At 35.9% G+C, this 22069-nt stretch overlaps 1 protein-coding gene across 1 annotated transcript in view; it reads right to left on the reverse strand.

Moving 5' to 3' along the window:
* LOC150091248 (ketohexokinase-like) overlaps nt 1-22069 on the reverse strand; it is a 56522-nt gene that overhangs the window by 4979 nt on the left and 29474 nt on the right. The window contains exons 4-5 of the mRNA XM_090382978.1: nt 18674-18746; nt 14567-14793 (exon numbers count right to left, since the gene is read on the reverse strand). Coding sequence (XP_090239104.1) covers nt 14567-14793; nt 18674-18746 — 300 coding nt within the window. The remainder of the gene's footprint in view (nt 1-14566; nt 14794-18673; nt 18747-22069) is intronic.

Raw genomic sequence — 22069 nt, forward strand, 5'->3', positions numbered from 1 at the left:
TTGTAAAATATAATATAATTTAAAATACAATAAATCATATGAATATTAAAATAATGATAAAAATATTATACATTAAAAGCGTTAAACCCATACTACTCTAAAACTTTCGGCAGCATCTGCGGCCTTTCTCAATATTAGCGCTGCATCAACAATTCATTATAAAGTACTAAGCCTTCCCAGCAGACCGAGGATGTACTACGGTACCTGTGCATGTTCCGTTTCCTGTATATCAACACCAGAAGTGGCTCAGGGCTGTACAACTTTAAAACGCTCATCCCTATCCAGGATAACGGTCTCAAACATTACATTAATCCTACAACCCTTGTCCCTATTCATGCTATGATCACCCAAGGAACAAATCCTTAAGCTCTCCAGCCACTTCCAGTTCCAGAAACCCTCTACCTTATCTGTAATTACAGCTCCTTCGGCTGTATTCCCATGCCGGTTTCCCAGGCATGTTCTGCCACGGCCGACCCCAAGACATTGGCCAATCTATGTGCCCTGCTATGTTCCCCCCAATCTATTGCATAATCTGAGTTTAGTTTCACCTACGTAACATTCCCCACAATCCGGACACTGAATTTTGTAGACAACCCCACTGTTGTCAACTCCCACAACAGGGTCTTTAACTGCTGCCATCACCGTGTGCAGCTTCCGATTTGGAAGCTGCACACAATGTATTTGGTACGACCGTAAGATGCGGGCTATTGGTTGCGAAATGCCTGGACAGTAGGGGATGTACGTGGTGGAGCCAAGTACCCCCACCTCCCCCTGAGTACCATGTCCACAACAACCTTCAATCACGTTCCCAGGATATCCACATCTCACAAGGTCGGCCGTGACCCCGTTTAATTTCTTCCTCCCTATCCTACGAAGTAGAGCAGTGCGATCAAGCCCTGCACATTAAAGCCCTAACTATACTCTTCTTATGACCTCCAGTCTGGGCAGAACCAAAATGAGTATACTGGGCCTGGGCCTGACACATCTCTTTCCTAAACACTGTTATTTTTAATTGCCAGCTCACCCTGTAAATCCAGACATCCAAAAATGGATGAGTGCCCCCGCTCAACCTTGGAGGTAAACTTTATAAAGGAGGAACCACTATTAAGCCAATTGAGAACCTCTGGCCCATGTTCACTACGTAGTATAGTGAACGTATTGTCCACATACCTCAAGGCAGCATCAATTATGGATAGATTTCCTGACCACAGAGGCCTTTTTAGTGAATTATTGGTATGTTATGGTCGTGCAATGCTGCGAGAGATTTGTCAACATCAAAAGTTGTGTTACAGAAGCCAAGCGAGATTTTCACATCGCTGTAAAGCTGCCGGTCTGATACCACACGGTTTTAGGAAAAAACTGCCATTTCAGGATCCAAGATTGACACGTGCTGTGGCGATATACCAACAGAAGGTGGTAAATATATGGATTGGCAAGTTACAGAGGGATCTGATAAACACGAGGAGGTGTATAGAGGTATGTAGGGCATAACATACCAATAAAAATTTAGAGGCGGTGCATTGGGTATGGATATATAGGATGGTAGTGGTTAAAGCAATGTGGGTTGCTGATACGTACAGACAGAGGCAGGTTAATAAATTTAATAGACTTAGGGAAGGGGGGAAGGTGGAGTGACGAATAAATGTGACTTTATTCATAATCTTAGTTGCAAGATATTGACGGTGGCACAGAAGGAGGTTTTGAGTCTTGGTTCCGGGTACAGTTTGGTTCCCAACAGGATTCCCTTTGCAGAGGTAGCCATGGGGGTGGAGAGGGCCATATCAGATCTACTTGAAACTACTGCCAATGAGATCCGGATGAAAATGGTGTGTGTTCTAGGCCAGGCATGTAGGATGTCGCCTAATCTAACATTGACGCAGAGGACAGCGCTGTGGGAGTTACAACGGAATGAGAGTATCACAGTGTTGCCGGCGGACAAAGGTAGATCGACGGTGGTGTTAGACATGGAATGTCTAACACCACCGTCGATCTACCAATATTTATTGAATAATACGTCCACATACAAAGTGGTGAATAGGAATCCTTTGGTGCGGGCTGGAGCAACAGACCAATAAGCTGGTACAGAAGTGGCACAAGGCAGGCAAGACATCGGAGGAAGTTTCTTGGAGGTTACAGCATCAGGTTGAAAGTTACCCAGATTCAATGGTTTACCTAAAGTGCATAAGGTAGGTGTACCATTGAGGCAGATTGTATCGTTTGTGGGCAGCCAGACACACGCCATTTCTAGATTTTTGGCGGGTTTGGTTCCTCCTGTTTTGGGCCGGACTAGCTGGACAGTGAAGGAATTTATACAGTTTGCCCAGGATCAGAACACTGAAGAAGAAGAAGAAATTTTAATATCATCTGATGTGGTGTCGTTATTCACGTGCATTCTGGTACATCATGCTTTGGATTATGTGCACGCAGCCTTGGAGGGTGATAATACCTTGAGGGATAGGATGAATTTGAGTGTACAGGATATATGTGAAGGTGTTAGCTTGTGTTTGTCCGGCACCACTATGGTATTTGCAGGTGTGATGTATCAACAGGTCTGAGGTGTGGCTATGGGTTCACCTATTAGCGCAGTCATTACTAATTTAGTAATGGAAGAATTTAGGAATAGGATGTTAAGCTCCTCTGGTCCGCTGCCCCTGCGAGCATGGAAGAGGTATGTGGATGATACGTTCGCTATACTATGTAGGGAACATGAGCCAGAGGTTCTCAATTGGCTTAATAGTAGTTCTCCCTTTATAAAGTTTACCTCCGAGGTCAAGCGGGGGGGCACTCTGCCATTTTTGGATGTCTCGATTTACAGGGTGGGTCAGCAATTAAAAATAACAGTGTTTAGGAAGGAGATGTGTCAGGCCCAGTATACTCATTTTGGTTCTGCACAGACTGGAGGTCATAAGAAGAGTATAGTTAGGGCTTTAATGAGCAGGGCTTGATTGCACTGCTCTACTTTGTAGGATAGGGAGGAAGAAATTAAACGGGTCACGGCCCACCTTGTGAGATGTGGATATCCCCAGAACATGATTGAAGGTTATTGTGGACATGGTACTCAGAGGGAGGAGGGGATACTTGGCTCCACTATGTACATTCTCTACTATCTGGGCATTTCCCAACCAATAGCCCAATCTTATGGTCGTACCAAATATGTTGTGTGCAGATTCCAGGTCGACAACAGTGGGGTTGTCTACAAAATTCAGTGTCCGGATTGTGGGGGATGTTACGTAGGTGAGACTAAGCGCAAATTGCGTGATAGATTGGGAGAACATAGCAGGGCACTTAGATTGGCTAATGTCTCGAGGTCGGCCGTGGCGGAACATGCCTGGGAAACCGGCATGGGAATACAGCGAAAGGAGCTGTAATTACAGATAAGGTAGAGGGTTTCTGGAACTGGAAGTGGCTGGAGAGCTTAAGGCTTTGTTCCTTGGGTGTAAAAAAAAGTAAAGTGCAGCCATTATCAACCCACTGCAGGGTGGAAGCCTCCTCAACAATTCATGCTGAGGGAAATGGACCATAATCTGCCACGCTGGTCCAGTGCGGGTTGGCAGATTGACCGTATTCAGCAGTCAGGGGCTTGAACCCCGGACTACTCAAAGAGCATGTGCTACTGCACTCTCGCTCCTGCCCACTCGGCTACGGTGGCCGTCTCCTTGGGTGATCATAGCCTGAATAGGAATAAGGGTTGTAGGATTAATGTAATGTTTGAGACTGTTATCCTGGATAGGGATGAGTGTTTTAAAGCCGTACAGCCCCGAGCCACTTCCGGAGCTGATATACAGGAAATGGAGCATGCGCAGGTACCATAGTACGCCCTGGGTCTGCTGGGAAGGATTAGTACTTTATAATGAATTGTTGATACAGCACTACTTATGTTGAGAAAGGCAGCAGATGCTTCAGTTTTAGAGTAGTACGGGTTTAACACATTTAATGTATCATATTTTTATTATTTTAATATATTCATATGATTTATTGTATTTTAAATTATATTTTTTACAGTTGATTTTATGTATTTTATTTGTAATTTAATTTTATCTATGTTTAAAGTTATAATTGGTAAGAGTTGGCAGCATCAATTATGATAGATTTCCTGACCACAGAGGCCTTTTTAGTGAGCAGTACTCTTTTTCTATAAGAAAAAAGGAAAGAGTGAGTTTCAGCAGAATTAAAAGTTTTATTTTTCTCATGGAAAATTACTTGGATATTAGCATTTAAGGAATTGGCATTAGATATTTGATAAGTTGAATCTGTTTGTGCAGAGCAAGGTTTCTCAAACAGGAAGGTGGAATGACACGTGCTATCATCAACAAAACTATGGATAGCATTTTCAGTCAGTAGAAGGAGGCTATTAATAAATATATAAGAGGAAAAAACAACTCAATCTTGGGGAATACAACATTTGTTAGGAGAAAACTGTTAACAACAACAGCAGTTAGGAGAAAACTGTTTAATCAATTGGGGAGGGGGGGAATTTGGCAATCATTAAGACACTTATGCCAAACACAATCGAGTCTTAGAAATGTTAAGAACAACTGCTTGAGTTTCACTAACCTTTATCGCAATCACTGATCAGATGGAAAGTTTCAAGATGTTTACATGTTGGTGGTTGATGGATTTCTCGCTGCTTTTAGGAACTAGCTAGATATCAGGTGCAGCAATAAAGTTCCCGGACTAGCATAATAAAAAGAACACAAGGTACATGTTGGTGGTTGATGGATTTCTCCATTAATCTGAAAATAGTGGGAATAAATTCAATGGGGAGATAATTGGAAGAGAGGGATTTCTCGCTGCTTTTAGGAACTAGCTAGATATGAGGTGCAGCAATAAAGTTCCCGGACTAGCATAATAAAAAGAACACAAGGTGAAGGGAGCTCAAAAATAGTTTTATTTTTATTTAAAGGAATCACCACCTGATTGAATGCCCTTATTACGCAGTTATAAAAATTTCTTTTCAGAAATTTTTAGAAAAGTGTAATAAATCGTCAACACCTTGAAATTTGCTTTGAAGGCTTGGTTTGGTTGGTTTGGTTTGTTATTTGGTTTTTAGGAGCATTAGCAACTAAGGCCATATTGCTCCGGGATATGCGGTGGTCATTCCCTGACCTTTCCGCATCCTCCGTATTTGGTGGTGATGGGCTCGAACCCCTGTCTAATCAAGAAGTTTGTGCTATGCACTGCTGCTCCTTCCCACCTGGCTACGGAGGCGCCAGCTTTGAAGGCAGTTTTCACCTTGAGAAAGAGGAAGAAGTTCACTGATTCTAGATCGGGAGAGTAGGGTGGGTAGTTGATCTGTACAGTGCCATGTTTCATCAGAAATTACTTCCAAGTGTGGAATTGGTTGGGGACTGTCATGCAACAAGAGCTAGCTGCCTTTCTCTCAAACCTGTGGCCACACCTGGGAAACGTGCTTCAACAATCTTTCAAGCCTGTATGTAGAATGCAGCATTGACTCTCCCTTTCAGGTACAAATTCTTTTGAATCACACCCTGGTTGTTGAAAAACATGATCAGCATTGTCTTGATCCTGGACTTCTGTAAATGAAACTTTTTGGGCCTTAGTGATAATTTAAGTCTACTGCATACTCTGACACTCTCTCAGGATTGTACTGAAACACCCAACATTCATCTCCAGTGTCAATCTGAGGGTCAAACAACAATCTCTTGCAACTGTCCTCATTTCAAGAGGTTGATGGATGCTCACTTCTTGGGTAATTGTGAACATTTTCTCATCTGTCTTTGAACTACTTATACCATTCAAACCCACTGATACGACTTAATGTTTCATCACCATACACAGTTTTTAACATTTCATTTGTTGTTCCACTGCAACATCTTGACAAAGAATGTTAATGCTACTGACGAAACTGAATGTTGCTTGCAACCTGTCAGCCCACTGTACAATTTCTGTAACAATATCTGTTGGAGGAAGGTTGAATTATAACATACCACTTCCATTTAAAGTCACTGAACATGACTGCAACAGCACCAGTTCAGGAACTTCGCTGCCACACATATAAGCAAATTTTTTAAGAGAAGGAAAAAATGCAGTGGAATGAGAAAGTGCAAAAAAGGTAACATAGATCAAGAGCAAGCTCATGAGCACAGGTTTTGAGAACAAGTGGGTGGAGACTTGCCTCAGGACTTGGACATCAGAATTGTTCAGAATTCTTCTAACATCTTTCTGTCAAAAGATCACGGGAAGCACTGAGTGGAGTGTATTTGTAGGAGCTTTGGTAAAAGACCAAAATGCTTGACTACCACTTGAAAAAAGAAGTTTTCTACTCTTAGCTTGTTTAAGATAGAATCTGGATTGATTATAACTATTTTACAATTGTTACGAGTTTGAGTAAAGGCAGAAAATGAATCTAGAGATTTGGATACAAGCCAATTCAGTATGCTATAAGATTTCACCCTATAAGAATAATTTCAGTGACACAATCTGGGCAATGAAATAAGAAGATTTAAAACAATAAAATAACCAAGGAAAAATAAAAATAAAAATCAAGCAGATTGTTCCATTTTGCATTCCTGTAATGCCAAATAGCAGTGGCTGTGTATGAGAGAGAGAGAGAGAGAGAGGTTCCACTGGAGAAGATATCATCACCAGGTTGTGATTTGAGGTTCCTAGAGGACAACTAACACTGTTCGTGAACTTTGAACAACTGAAATGAGATACAGATTAAGACTGTTGGGTTGCAGGTAGGATTTTCTGGTATTCTGGGTAAATGAACAATCAATGTAAGGTCAATAACTCTGGATCTGGTCAATTAGAAAACTTTATGCCAAGAAAGATCCAAGTCCGGATGGCATTTCTCCACTTATTCTAAAAAAATATGCTTCCAAGCTTGATCGTGTTTTATGTTGCATTTTACATTTTACTATTCAGATGGTTCCTTCTGCATGGAAATTTTCTCACATCAAAACAGCTCTAAAAAGGGTTATAAATCCTCTCCCTTCCGGTCATTGACCTGTTTCACTTACTTCTACTCTTTCCAAAGTAATGGAGAAATTAATCAACTGCCAACTTTTATGCTACCTTGAAACCCCTCCATCTGATGAATGATTGCCAATATGTCAATGTTGATTCACTTATGATGATATACTGGGTCATATTACTTACCTTTGAATAAATTCAATGGAAAAGTCTAGTGAAACTCAAGCAGTTGCTCTTGGCATTTATAAGGCTTTTGATTTGAATAAAGGTCTTCTAAACAAGCTCCTACCTTATGTATTAATCTGTTTATTTCAACTGGGTATTGGGTAGCCAGTTTTTCTCTTGTGGATCATAGTCATCGTTATATGCCATTTTCAATCAACTGCAGGATGAAGGTATCTCCAGCAACTTTCCAGTTCCTTCTGTTTTGTGCAATGGCCATCCATTTACTACCCACGAACTCGTGAAATTCATCTGTCCATCTCCGTCATTGACTTCCAGGTTTTCTTCTAACTTCTCTTGGGTACCATTCTGTTATTTTCTTAGTCCACCTATCATCATGTCTTCAAGTTATGTGTCCTGCCCAAGACCATTTTAGTTCTTTAGTTTTGATAAGAATGTCCTTTACATGAGCTTGCTACCTAATCCGTGTATTTCGCTTCTTATCTAACAGTCTGATTCCTAATATAATTCGTTCCATTCTTTGCTGTGTAGTCCTCAGCTTCTCTTCCATTCTTTTGGCAAATGCCCAAGTTTAACTTCCATAAGTCATGGTGGGGATTATACATTGGTTCATTATTTTAAATTTAAGACAAATTGGGATATTCCTCCTCAGTATGTGACTATATTTCCTGAATGCTATCCATCCAAAATTTATTCTTCTCTTGACTTCCAGCCATTTATCATTATTACAGCTAATTATTTGTCCCAGATAAGTATATCAATCCTCCTTTTCAATTACTGCCCCTTCAATGATTATATCTTTACTTATAAGTAAATAAGTGCAGAGTAAGTAAGTAACTTACTCTGCAAATATATGCAGAGTAAGTAAGTAAGTATCCTTACTTACTCTGCATAACTGATTTAAGATTTTTTCCTAATTCTTTGGGATCATGGCTTATGAACACAATGTCAACTGCAAATCGTAAATAGTTTAGGTACTCTCCATTCACATTGACTCCTTTCTGTGACCAGTCTAATCTTCTGAAAGCTTCCTCAAGGACAGCAGTAAACGACTTCAGAGATATTGTCTCCATGTTGAACTCTTTTCTCAATTATAAATTTGCTACTCTTTGTCTAGTCTAATAAAGGAGGCAGCGTTCTCATTTATTTTCTTCAAAATCATAATATATATGAGGTATCAATGCCTTGTCTTTGCAGTGCCTGAAACATTGCTTTATGCTGTATGGAGTTAAATGCCTTTTTATAATCCACAAATGCCAGGCATAATGGTGTTTTATATTCATTTGTTTTCTCCATTAGCTGTGATATTATGTGAAGGTGATCCATAGTTGAGAATCATGTCCTAAAGCCAGCTAGCTCTTTCGGTTGATTCTCATCAAGTATTCTTTCTAATCTGTTAGTAATGACCCTTGCGAACAACTTGTAGATGTGGGATAACAAGCTAATTGGTCTATAATTTCTAATTTATCTCCTTTCTTATGCAGCAAAACTATTATTGTATTATTCCACTCCTTAGGGTCACACCTTTCCTAATGTATTTTGTGAAGAGTCTTGCCAATTTCTGTGTCATGTCTTTCCCTCCCAATTTTAACAACCATCTTCACCCAGCTCTTTCTAATTCTTCATCAATGCATGCTCTATCTGATCAGGAAGGATAACAGGTAAGTTATGTGAGGCAAATTTGTGATTCTTCTTCCCCATTGCTGACATCATTCCCATGCTCCTTATATATAATTTATAGTAGTCTTCTGCTATTTGAATTATGCCTTCTCTGCTATTTATAAGTACACCATCACTATTCTTCAGTTTCAGTATCATTTGTCTTTCTCTATTAACTGCTCATGGCTGCTGATTGAAGTCCTTTGTTTTCCCATAATGCTTATACTTTTCTTGGGTTAAATCTTACGTCCTCTCTGAGTCTCTTTCTAATGATTTTGCATGATAACTCAGTATACTCAATTTTATCCTTGTCAGTGTTTATCTTGCTCTTCATTTCTCATCTTCGGTTCATCATGACAAGTGTTTCTTGACTGCAGAAGCTCCAACTTGTTCTTAAGTTCCAGTACATACTGCTTTTTCTCCTCTTCTGTTATCTCAAAAATCTTCATATTATATACTCTAGTCAGTTTTTTTCCTTCTTTTCTTACATCTATATCAAATGTGCATCTTATGATTCTGTGATCACTTCCAACATTTATCTTGTTCAGGATGGTAACATATCTTTTGTTAGTGAAGATGAAGTCGATTAGTTGTTAATCTATTTGGGCTCTTCCATGTCCACTTTTTGTTTGCCCTTTTCTTGAAAAGGGTTCATTACTGGCATTCCTCGAGATTCTGCAAATTCCACAAGTCTTTCCCCTCTTTCACCAATTTCAAAATTTACTATAGTTATTCTTTCTGTGCTGTTTTGTCTCTTTCCAACCTTAGCATTGTAGTCCCCCATAATGATAGTGTAGTGCGTTTTCTGTTCATCTAGAAGACTCAATTTTGGTGTACTTTTCTTCAACCTCAATGTTAGTGCATGAATCGCTATAACCTTTACCTTGTACCTCTTAGAAATCCTGAGTAGTAGTCTTGACACCTTGGTGATGTACTTTTGAATTCCAAAATGTTGTTTTTTATATTTTTATGGACCAGAAAGCCAACTCCACCTTTGCTCCTTTCACTGTTTCCATTGGGGCACAGCAGAATTCCACTTGACAAACTTATGATTCATTTCTTCTTCTTCTTTCAGCCAAACCGATCATATTTCAATTCACATTTTCTAATTCCTTTTCCAGTTCTAATATCCTATCTTCACCGATGAGTGATCATACGTTATAACAGGCAAAGTTCAATTTCCATGCATGGCAGCCTGGTTGTACCCAGAGATTCTTAGCACCTTCTGCTTCCATTCTGATCCTCTCACATAAGAGGGGAAGTGAAAGCAGCTGGGGGGCTGAGGGCCATTTGTTTCGTTGTGCTGTCGGGTTTGGTCTTTTCCTCTTCACGCTGACCAGGGTTCTTGAAGAGAACCACACTATACGTTCGTTGCTACCTAAGCAACACAACAGGGCTTACAATCAAGAAGGTGTTCACGAGTGGATTTTAGGGCAGGCCAACTGGACTTCTCCTAAATCTTCTGAAATAGAAAGATACTGGGTCCATCAGTGTTTTAGACTGAGTGTCTGATAGTATAACACACAGAATGCCTGTTCTCCTCTAAGCTCCATGGATCATAGTACATGGCTCTTTGTCTTATAACTTCTCAACTACTGATGGTGTTCCCCATGGTTCAGTTTTTTCTCCTATTCTTTTCCTTTTGTATATTAATGACTGTCTTCAACTGACTGGGAATATAATTCATAGTTTTGTTGATGATAATGCATTACATTTCATCTTCCAGTTTAACAAACATTGCTCTACACAAAATAGCATCACTTCTTAAATATCCATCACCAATTTCTTAAATGTTGATCTCTAAGTACTTCTCCAATGGAGCAGAAAAACTTAACTTCAATCCTGCTAAAACTCAGCACTGTCTTATTTCTTGCAAAAAAAAAAAAAAAAAAAAGTCATCTGCTCCTGTGCTAATCTTCAATGATACTAAAATATCTAAACAAAATCAGACATTCTATTGGGTATTGTACTGAGTTCTCATCCCTCTTGGCATAAGCACATTGCAAATATTGCTTCCTCTACATTAAAAAAAAACTGGGTTTTTACTTTACTCTGTGTGTTGCTTTTCTTCCAAACAGCCACTGACTCAGTACTAATCTCAAATACACCCTAACTTGAATATTGTTCCCAATAAGAAACTCTCTCAAGCTCCTAAACTCTATTCAAAAGCATTGGTGAGGTGAATCAATGACCTATCTCTTACACTCTTGCTTTCTGTATCATCGATGTTGTTTATTCTGCATGCCTTTTACATATATAGTTCAATGGGCACTGTTCTTCTGAAATGCACTGTTGTCTTCCAAACACGTGCCTCAACCAGTCAACATCCATTCAATGTCCAACTCGCAGAACTGATTTTTCCTCTTTCTCATTTATCCCTTCTACTTCTGTTAATTGGAACACCTTTACCTCATATGTATTTCCCAAAATTACAGTTTACTAAAATTCAAGTGTAATTTCAACAAGTATCTTCTGTCTTAGCCTTCCACACATGATACTAAGCGGCTGGCTGTGGTGTTGGGATAACGTGCACAGATGCAAATTTGCACATTGCAAGATTGAATCTTTGTACTACCACAAAAAAGTGCTCAGTCAATTGTTAGCTACTGTGCTGTTATGGTGGCAGCAATAAAACATTTACAATAAAGTTGTAAACTCTCCTGGTCTTGGCCATTTAGAGTATAAACAGACACTTATTTAATTTTATTTACATTTCTTAAGTTACGTAGATTCTAATTAAATTTTGTGTTTGGAGGTTTCATAAAAAAAAAGAAAAAAAGAAAAGTTGTTTGCATTCAACTATGTTACAGGAAAAATTAAATTATCAACAATTTTGTCTATTGAATATGAGTTTGATAGATGCCAATAACAAGTTTTCCAATTTAAATCTTGAAAAGTATCTTAAAATAATATTAAAACCATTATTCTATATTGTAGTAAAATTGTGATTTTAAATGAAAAACTTGATAAAAAATTGTTATTGAAAAACTATTAAATAGTAAGAGTTTTATTAGACAAATGCCTAAAAGAGATTAGTTGAAATAAAGACAAGGCAAACTAACAAACCAACAATTTAAAAAAAGAGTTAAAATTAAAAACATTAATGTGTATTCCCTTAAAAAAAAAAAAATGAACAGGAAAGTGTATGGCAGATTGTACTATTATCCTCAAAACTTGTAATAACAGAAAACCACCATACAGTCGGTCCTCGTATAACACGTGTTTACATTACACGAATTGAATTATACACGATTTATAAAAAGGGGAACGTTATCTTATATAACACGAACCGAATTCGCTTATGCACGATTCACCTTTTTGTTTACAAGAAATGGCAGTCGAACGCGGAATCACCCCAACCGAATGCAACACGATAGGAATGAAGAAGATTCTGAAAATGCATTTATGTTTTTTATATCAGTGAAGGGGAAACACATTTCACCATAATAACGTAAAAATCAACACAATTCCAGCTATCGATATAATCGCAAATGCAATTAGGTGGAGTTTACTACCAGTTTATAACAGATTCCACTAGCAGAAACGAAACTGGAAATTGTTTTTATTGTTTTATGGTAGTAACCCCCAGAAATGTGCTTTAGTAAAATGTAGGGTGTTAATAGTGTATCTCGGCCTTTACGGTGTTGTTTATTCAGTTGCTACAAACGTGCAGCTTTGTTTATGTGTATCAAGCGTGCCTCCTCGTTTTGTAATTGCGCTTTATTCCCTAAAAATTAGTAAAATACTTAAAAGGTGTGAAAAGGAAACGTCCTGGGGAAGACACTGCAGATTCAGAGAGAAAAAAAAAAGCAATATCGATAAACAGAGGTGGACTGGATCAAAAATTCTTACCCGGGAAAATTTATAGTGGCCTCATACTACGGTTTATGGCCAAAATCACACCGGCCTCCGGCCCACCGGGATTTCCTGGGTAAGGCTTATGGCCAGTCTGCCTCTGTCGATAGAGAAAAAAATATGAAATTGTGAAACGCTTTGGGCGAAATGAAAGACCATATGATATTGCACGTGCTACAGACCTAAATGAGGCAACGCCGAGAATTACAAAGAATGCAGAGAAAATAAAAACTTTAATAGCGGGAACAACTCAAAGTGTAATTAAAATCCATTAGATTAAGACAAAGAATTGGAAGAGATGGAATGGCTGTCATCTGTTTGGATAGAAAATCAAACAAAAAACAAGTTTGCTTACGATAGAAGCAAAAGCATTAGCAATATTTTATTACGTAATAAAATACGTAAGCATTTTATTACGACTTACGTATAATTTATACTTACGTATTATAAAATACGAAAGTATTTTATTACGACTATTTTATTTAATATAATAAATTTTTTACGAATAAAATACGTATTTTATTCGTAAAAAATACTTTTTTAGTATTAAAAAATACTAAAAATCCTTTTATTATAATATAATAAATAATATTGTATTTTCTATTATGTATTTTATAACGATTAAAATTACCCGATTATTTATTGTGTTTCGTAATGTTTTGGTTCTAAATGTGTGTTCAATCTTGGGTGGTCGGCACCTAACCCCGCTTTTCCCATAGGGCCTGTTGTTTATATTGCATGATTTTGCATTGCACGAGGGTTTCTAGGAACACAACTATCGTGCTATACGAGGACAGACTGTACTTATAAGGATGTGTGAAAAGAGAACAGGGCAAATGCTTAAAAAAATGCTTGTGATAAAACTAATGATAGTCTGTTTAGATGAACATCCTCTGTCCTATTTTTAAGTTTTAATACAAGCTGAAGTTTACATCTTGAAAAACTTCAATTTTGCTATCAAACAAACACCACATTAGCTACTGGACAAAAAATGAATTTACATTACTCACATAGATTTGTTTTTTGAAAACAATGTTGCTATACAGCAACTTTCTTGGATATGTATTTAACCTTGTAACAAAATATCAAGGAAAAACCTCTATTAGCAACTGTGTGTGATAAAACTTCTGAAAACTGAAACGCTGCTTAAAAAAAAAAAAAAAAACAACACTATTCATAACAAAACATGTATAGTTGCAAATCTTTTGTGTATAACTACTGCAATTATTAATTAGAAATTTCTATAAATGCCAGTGTTATTGAGGTTCTTTGTGCATCTCTTTTTTGGGTCTTTTCAATTCAGCCCAATTTTCATGTAACAATCATAGGCATGGCTACTTTAAGGTTAAATATTAGATAATCAAATATATAAATCTATTAAAATAATCACTATCTTAATTAAAATCCTACACAATATTCACATTCAATTTGCATTATATTTCAATATTTTAATACTACAGGATGATTCAAATTTTACACAAGCCAAAATAAAAGAGCTAATTTCTCTGATTTTGATAACTATATGCAATTCTTAACAAAACTGCATCACTGAATATCTCCATGTGCAGAATGGTGGTTAGGTTACACTTACCCAAAAGTCATGTTGGTTTGTCATGGCAAACCATTATGGCATTTTCTCTGTCTGAACACTTATTTATCATTGAACTTTTGTTCAAAAATTGTATGTGAATGCACCAAAGCTGAATTTCAAGAAAAATATTCCAATTCATCAGTACCAAATAATTTTTTATAATTATATGTTACAGTTATTACAATTACTTGATTACAAAATCTGATAGTAAAAAAATTAACTTTTAATTATTCATAACTTGGTAGTATAAATTTTGATTCACCATGTATAATATAATTATTTTGCTTTAAGCATTAATTTGCCTCTTAAAAATCTGCTTTAATATCATTATATTCAACTTACTGAACTCGGGGTGCCAATTTATTTACTGCTTCCTCCATTGAGTGGTATCCACACATTTTGGCAAATTCCTTTCCTACAAATATTACATTTCCACAATCTAGTAATTCTTCAAGTTGTGGAAGAGGCTTCTCAAGTTCCAAAGAGATCTGAATATTCTGTTCTACATGATTTATGTTCCACTGTACAACATTACTGATCATTTTCTTCACTTCTATTATATCCTTACCCTAGTTGCACCAATAAAAGGAGAGAGAGAGAGAGAAAAAAAAAAACACAGATCCTTTAACATCAATAAAGAATTTTCCACTGAAAATACTGTCGTTACATGGTTCACTAATATTTAATGAACTGTGTCATGATAGTGAAAAAATGAAATGTTTCCAAAAATTTTCAATATGCCACAATATCATAAACTTATAATTCTGTAGTTAAAAGTTATCAGTTTATGATTTAATAAATTCACAATTTCATTGCAATATGAAATTTTGGTATAGTGGAAATTATATCAACAAAAAACACTGCGTTAAGAATGTAACCTTTCAGAAATAGCCAGGAATCAGGAATTATTCATATGTAATCACAGTTGTTCACCAATAAACTCAGCATAAAAACAAAAGCTTACAAGTAAATATTATAATTTTTAAATTATAATAGTAGGCTTTAAAATATGCAAGAAAGTTTTCAAGACACCTATCACTCCTTCTTCAAAGTCCATTTATGGCAGCTTAAACTCAGCAGCATATGAAGTAGTAGTGCAATATAATGATGATCAGCAAACATATGTAGTGCATAAACAAAATGTTCGGGCACTCTCTCCCTTTAACAAATCATGTGACCTTCTGTCAATAAGTCTGACACGAAACATACTTAGAGCGGCAGTAATTCTGCTTGTTTAAAACTGTTTTGGCAGTTTTGACCACTATGTAAATATCAAAGTTAGAGTACTGTGCATATGAAGAGGAGAAAGCAATAAGATGTTGCCATGTGCATTACTCTTAATTTTAAGAATCAATATATATCACAGGAAAGTCATACGTGTATCCAGAACAAAAAATTTGGGACTGCTCTTGGATTAAACTTACTGCAGGCTATCAGAATGGCATGCAAAGCATGGCTTTCAATAACTGTTGACAATTTCATAAGTATTGAAATTAGTACATTCTGTTTAACTGATGCAGAGTTTCCAAGGTACAAATACAAGAAGAACATGAGGGTAAAACAGATAATAATGTCAATGTAGAAAAGGAATTAATGTGCCTATCTAGTGCATTACATGTATTCTGTAGTATCTGCCAGGTAAATTTATCAAGGTCCTCTAAATGCAATAAATCACACTGAGAAAATTCTGGAATGGGAATCAATGAAGAAGATGCACCAAATCTGACTCTTCTTAATGAATATTTGAAATGAAGTGTTGAGTGCATTAGTTTATATTTACATTTTTTAATATAACATAACATAGTTCCATAGTAATAAAGTTATTTTGTTTATTTATATGGCTTATTTTAAGTAGAAGAGCAGTAAAATTTGATAAGCTATCGAATTTTCAACTAAGCATATTTCATCTCAAACTTTTGAGAGTATTGTATTATTATATTTGCTTACTTAAACAGAGGTCATTTCATTCTATGTGGTAAAGCCTATAGGCTAGAAAGGTATACAGTCTAAGCAAAACAATTATTTTAATATAGGGTGTATGTGTGTTAAGTGTAATAGCAATAAACTAAGGCTATGAGACATCAGTATATTGTGTCTGTATTATTACATGTATTCTGTGGTTGATTGGCATTTTAGATGGATGAAAAACCTGAGTTTCTGGGAAAAACCCTTGTTGTAGCAAGGAAATAATTATCACTTCTCTCTATAACTAGATAAAACTTCGAACGGTCCAGTCTGTCATTCAACTCTGTATGCTTTTATGGATGAATTCAATTGGATATTCAGCATCTTAAGGGCTTACTAGCGAGTCAAATGGACTGAATTTTGGCAAGGTCCAGTTGTTTGTTTGTTCTGCTACAACCAAATTCACTCTTTCCACCTTCACGATCGCAGCCTATCAGTAACCTAAGTTACCCCTATGTCCAATGTCAGGAACACTGCACTTAGTATAAGGGAGGGGACCACCCCAGGTATGAACAAACAAACTAAGTAGGGGTCCAAATGTAGTGTGCACATCACACAACTCTGGTCACTAATGATAGATGACTTTCATCACTGAATGTAATATCACCACTTTGCTTATAGGAGGACCAAAATGGTGAAACCTACATTTAGAGTCAAGAGAAAAGCTCTGGCAATCCTCATCTCTTTTATCCACAGTATCATGTATTTTGAAGTTATGGTGGGCATGAGGTGAGATCCAATATTTCTAACAATTTTAAGAGTACAGCTTTAAAAAAATGGCTTTTGCAAGCCAGCTGCTAGATAATCCACTGGAGTGAATTTATTGATAATTCTCTAGAAAGGTCCATCTAAGGTATAATCTTGCTGTCTCTACTCTGCCAGCCAGTGATTGGATGGAATCTGCATAGTGAGTATGGTGAGGACCAAGTTATGTCAAGAAGCTGCAAGAAGCTGGTATACTGACACTGATTAATTAACACTGAGCTGCTGTCAAGACTACACGGTATTCGTATCACTTTTTGATGAACTGATAAAACTAGCGACAGAGAAGAAAAATGCATTATGAATAGGGATGATTATGAACTAGCAGAAGACACAGAAACAGAAACTAAATATACATTTTTCATTGACATTCACCAGTAAAGAAGTTTTATGGATGGAAATAACATCCATAAAACTCAACAAATTATAATTGAGAGCTAAATGATTTTATGATAACTGATAAAAAAAAAATAGAAGAGAAATTGATGAAGATAAAATAAACAAGGCACTCAGGGCTTTATGGGATTTATCCAATTATATTAAAAGAAGTGAAGCAACAAAAGATGTAAGCAAATGTTTGGCCATAATTGTGACAGCTTCCTTCAATTCAGGAAAGTTCCCTAGAAAGTAGAGATATGCAAATGTCTCTCCTAGTCACAGGGGAATCAAAATAATTACACACCTATAAGCTTGACTTCTATTTCAGGGAAAATAATGAAGTCATTGGTTACAGAAGTAATGAAAGCTATCTAGACAGGAATGCAGTTATATGGCAGTCACAGCACAGATTTGTTGAGGGGCAATCTTGTTTGACAATCTGACTGGATACTATGATGCAATAATAAAAGAACCACCTTTTCTATAAATATTTGCATGGAATTACTGATGCCAGTTCTGAAGAACTGGCATCAGTAATTCCACCACTCTCTTCTAAACTAATTCAAACAAGTGCCTTAGCCTATCAACATCTATCACTGTCAAATTCCATTCCCACTGAACCAATTTTTCCTCTACCTGAATTATCCCTTCCACTTCTGTTTCACAGTACAACCTTCTTTCACATGAAATTCAATTCTAATGTCAAGTATCTCCTCTCTTCTCAAACATGCATAATACCGATTAATATTGTTTCTAATAGTTTTCATGACTGGGATATTCATTTTAAAAAATAATTGAAGTGCAACGCAGTGTTAAACTAAGTTTTTCAATCAATTTTTCTTGTTTGGTCAGAAAAAAAATAAAATAAATAAAAAAAATATACAGAAAAGTTTCTTGTTGGTGTTTTTGTGCAAATGACATTCTCTACCAAAACCTCCTTTGCAAATTAAAAAAAAATATATATATATATTTAAATAAATATATATTTAAATAAATAAATATATATATTGGTATAAGTATTTTAAAAATACTGATTTCTTTCATGCTGTAATAATACCAAATATAGAGAAAATACATAAAATGTAACAAAAAAGATTTAGTAAATATTTAAAAATATTCTTAACTGTTTGGTGCTCAACTTTTTCAAATTTCTTTCCTTTTAGTTACTTTTTTTTTTTTTTATAATACTAGGTCACATAAAACTAAAAAAAAGAGAGAAAATGCCAAAAAGATTCAGCATTTATATCCGAAAACTCTCAAGTTACATAAAATAAAACCGAATTTTAAATAAGTAGAATACTAACATTATTTTATTATATTACAATTATCAAACTCAAAACATACATTAATATGTACCCATGTAAACTCATTCAAATCTAGCTTTTCAAAATCTTCAGATTTCATATCAGGCAAATTTCTGTAGAAAGAACAAACAAACTTTATATAATTATAAAGATAATAGTTTTCATATAAATATAATTCATGTTTTTATATTTACAATACCAAAACTAAAGTGCAACTGAGTGTTCAAGAATAGTAAAAAAGTTATTCAGGATAAAAAGAATATGTCATAATTTTATACTAATATAGACATTTGATTTATGTTTGTGACAAAATTATGATTTGATGAGAAATTGGAAACATGTTACCTCTGAAAAATTAATGCAATTCAGAGATATGAATACCATTAATAATTTGATCAACATAAAATAAATACATGGCATGTCAATGTTTATCAAGAGATAATTTTTCATATAGTAACCTTTTTTAAACCATATGAAAAATTCTTTTAAAATAAATAAGAAAATTAATTATCTAAAATAGTGTTTACGAAATATAAGCATAATATTAATAAAGTGACGTAGGCATGAAATTTAACTTTGAGTTTTAAATTGCAAAAATTATTTCTTGATAAATTGACATCCAGCCCCTGCTCTCCACCATATCAATCATACTAATCAGATACACATGGCTGGATTTAAATCAGGAGTAAGTATTTCAAAAAAGTAATAAAATCAATATAGGGTTTGTCATAATGTCAAGGAGAGATGCAAATTAACAAGAAGTAAATTACTGAAAACTGTATCAACAATTCATTTAAATTGTCATATAACATCCTGTTAACATAATTATAATATTAATAAAAAAATATGGGCACAAATTTAACTTTTGAGTTTTAAATAAAATTATTTCTCAGAGTGGTTAATGACCTGCAATTAAGTGGCACTCCTTCAGGACAATGTAGATAAGCATTGAGATGATCAGATAGCTGGAAATCACATTTTAATGCTGCAATATACAAGGTAATTTGAAAATAACTCAAAAATAACTTATACACTTAGAGGGCTTGAATAAAAATGGTAGAGGAAGAAAGGGCTTTGGAGGCACTTTGAGTATATATGCATATGTTCTTACTCTTAGTTACCCTAACATAGCCCATGTATTGCTTTATTCCATGATGACCCAGAAGCAGGGCGTGAAGTCCCAGACACCTTGCTTTCCAGGCTGCTACTATTGTACCAATAGTAGCAGTGCATGAATCACCTTTGCCTCTGATTGTGGCTCTAGTTAATCTATTAGTCTGTATATCCTGCCAAGCTAGCATTTTTTCCCAACATACCTATCACTACCTCAATAGCATTAGCAAATATTCTTTCGATCCATCCTTCTATTCAAGTGTATCCCATTCCAGTAAAAACAGTCTCTCCTGTTAGCAAGCACAGACCACACTTAGAAAAATTTTACATCATGAGCCTTGCACAATCTCTCCAAGGCCAAACTGATTGACAATGTTCTCAATATATACTCCCTCCTATTGTGGCTGGACAGAACTGCAGACATTTTCAAATTCAATCCTAACTTGTGACTTTTCACAACAGGGTCCTACTTGTTAACTAAGGCCTCTGATCTCCTACTCTTAATATCATTAGTGCCAACATGTACAGCAATACCACCTTTTGTGTCCTTAAGAGATGATATCTGCTCTACAACGTCGTCTACTTTTGCTCCCCGGCAGACATACTCTGGTCCCATTCTAAGTCGTGGTCCTATTATGGTTCATAAGACTCAGAGGGAGCAATAAAATGAATGAAGATGAAATTTTCATGGTATTAAATGACATTAGAACCAGGAGGGATACAAATTTAAATGAGGGATTATTAGTATAGTGGTAGCAAATTATGCAAGAAAGCAGGCTTATATATAATCAGCCAAAAAATAGAAGGAAAAAAAAACAAAAACTCAATGCTTCCCATATCACCTGTCCATCCCTTCAGTCTGTCTAATTCCTTAAATTTATTCAAACTATCCATCTCAACAACACCAGATGGGAGTTTTTCTTACAATTGACCAAAATTTTGTTCTTGCAATTGCTCCGCACATCTACCCTACATCCATCCATCCTCAGTTTGAATTTATACCCCGTAATGTGAGCGACCTGAGAAGGGAAAGAGGATTTTCTATCAGCATTCAGCTGTACTCAATCCATTCAAAGCCTTAAAAAAAAAAAAAAAACAACCAGATTTCCTCACAGATGCCTAATTTCCATGCACAGAAGTTTGCAGAATTGAAGCCTTTCCTGGTAAAGAGTACCCTTTTGTTCCCCTCACAAATCTTGTTGCTCTTCTCATCCCTTTCTAAAATTAGGCCTTCAGACCTATTATCCAGTACTCAAGGTGTAACCTGACCATTGCCTTGTACAATGGGATAATAATCTCCTTATCCCTGCTTGAAAAATCCCTCTATATCACTGACAAAGCCCCATCAGCTGTCCTTGTAGCCTGTCTGTACTGCTCAGAGAATTTCATATCTGAATGCATAATTACTCCATGTTTTACATTTCTCCACTACCCTGAGATGGTATCAAACACCTTTTATGTTAATCTTCAATTACTGCACCCCATACAAAGTACCTTGTATCTGTTGATAACAAAACTTCAATTGCCACTTCTCAGCTCATCTACCTGATTTCTCAAGATCCTTGTTTTGTAGTAGCATATCCTGATTACTATGATTAACCACACTGCCAACCTTGTATCACCTGGATTGTAAAAAGTATTCCTTTTGCAGTGAGAAGAATATTTTTCAAAATCACAGTGCACAGTTTATGCCATCAGTTTGGAGAAATTCTAAAGCTTGCTGGATGTACGAAAATAGCATCTACCATTGCTATAATATTCATCTATAAATACAAAATATTCATCTACCTGATTTCTGAAGATCCTTGTTTTGTAGTAGCATATCCTGATTACTATGATTAACCACACTGCCAACCTTGTATCACCTGGATTGTAAAAAGTATTCCTTTTGCAGTGAGAAGAATATTTTTCAAAATCACAGTGCACAGTTTATGCCATCAGTTTGGAGAAATTCTAAAGCTTGCTGGATGTACGAAAATAGCAAAGCTAGGTCTATATTATCTAATAAGAACAGTAGGCACTATGTCTGGGGCCAACAAAGAATAAAGGGCTGATGAGAGGTTTCATCATGTTTAATTTTCTTTGTATGAAAAAAACTAACAAAGATTTCTTTATATTAGTTCATGATAAAACGAGGTTCAGTAGGTTGAGGTTTTATAGCTATATGCCTATCATTGCTTCAACAATTTCTTCAGCATACAATGACTAGTAAAAACATGCATATGTAATGATATTAAACTGTCACTACTTGAAACATTTTTAATTTGTAAGAACAAAAAGGTAAGAACATTACATTCTTATCTTTATCATTAACATCTTTTTA

The sequence above is a fragment of the Mastigoproctus giganteus genome, chromosome 1 (genome assembly GCF_048544385.1).
Source record: "Mastigoproctus giganteus isolate SK-2022 chromosome 1, ASM4854438v1, whole genome shotgun sequence".
NCBI lineage: Eukaryota > Metazoa > Arthropoda > Arachnida > Uropygi > Thelyphonidae > Mastigoproctus > Mastigoproctus giganteus.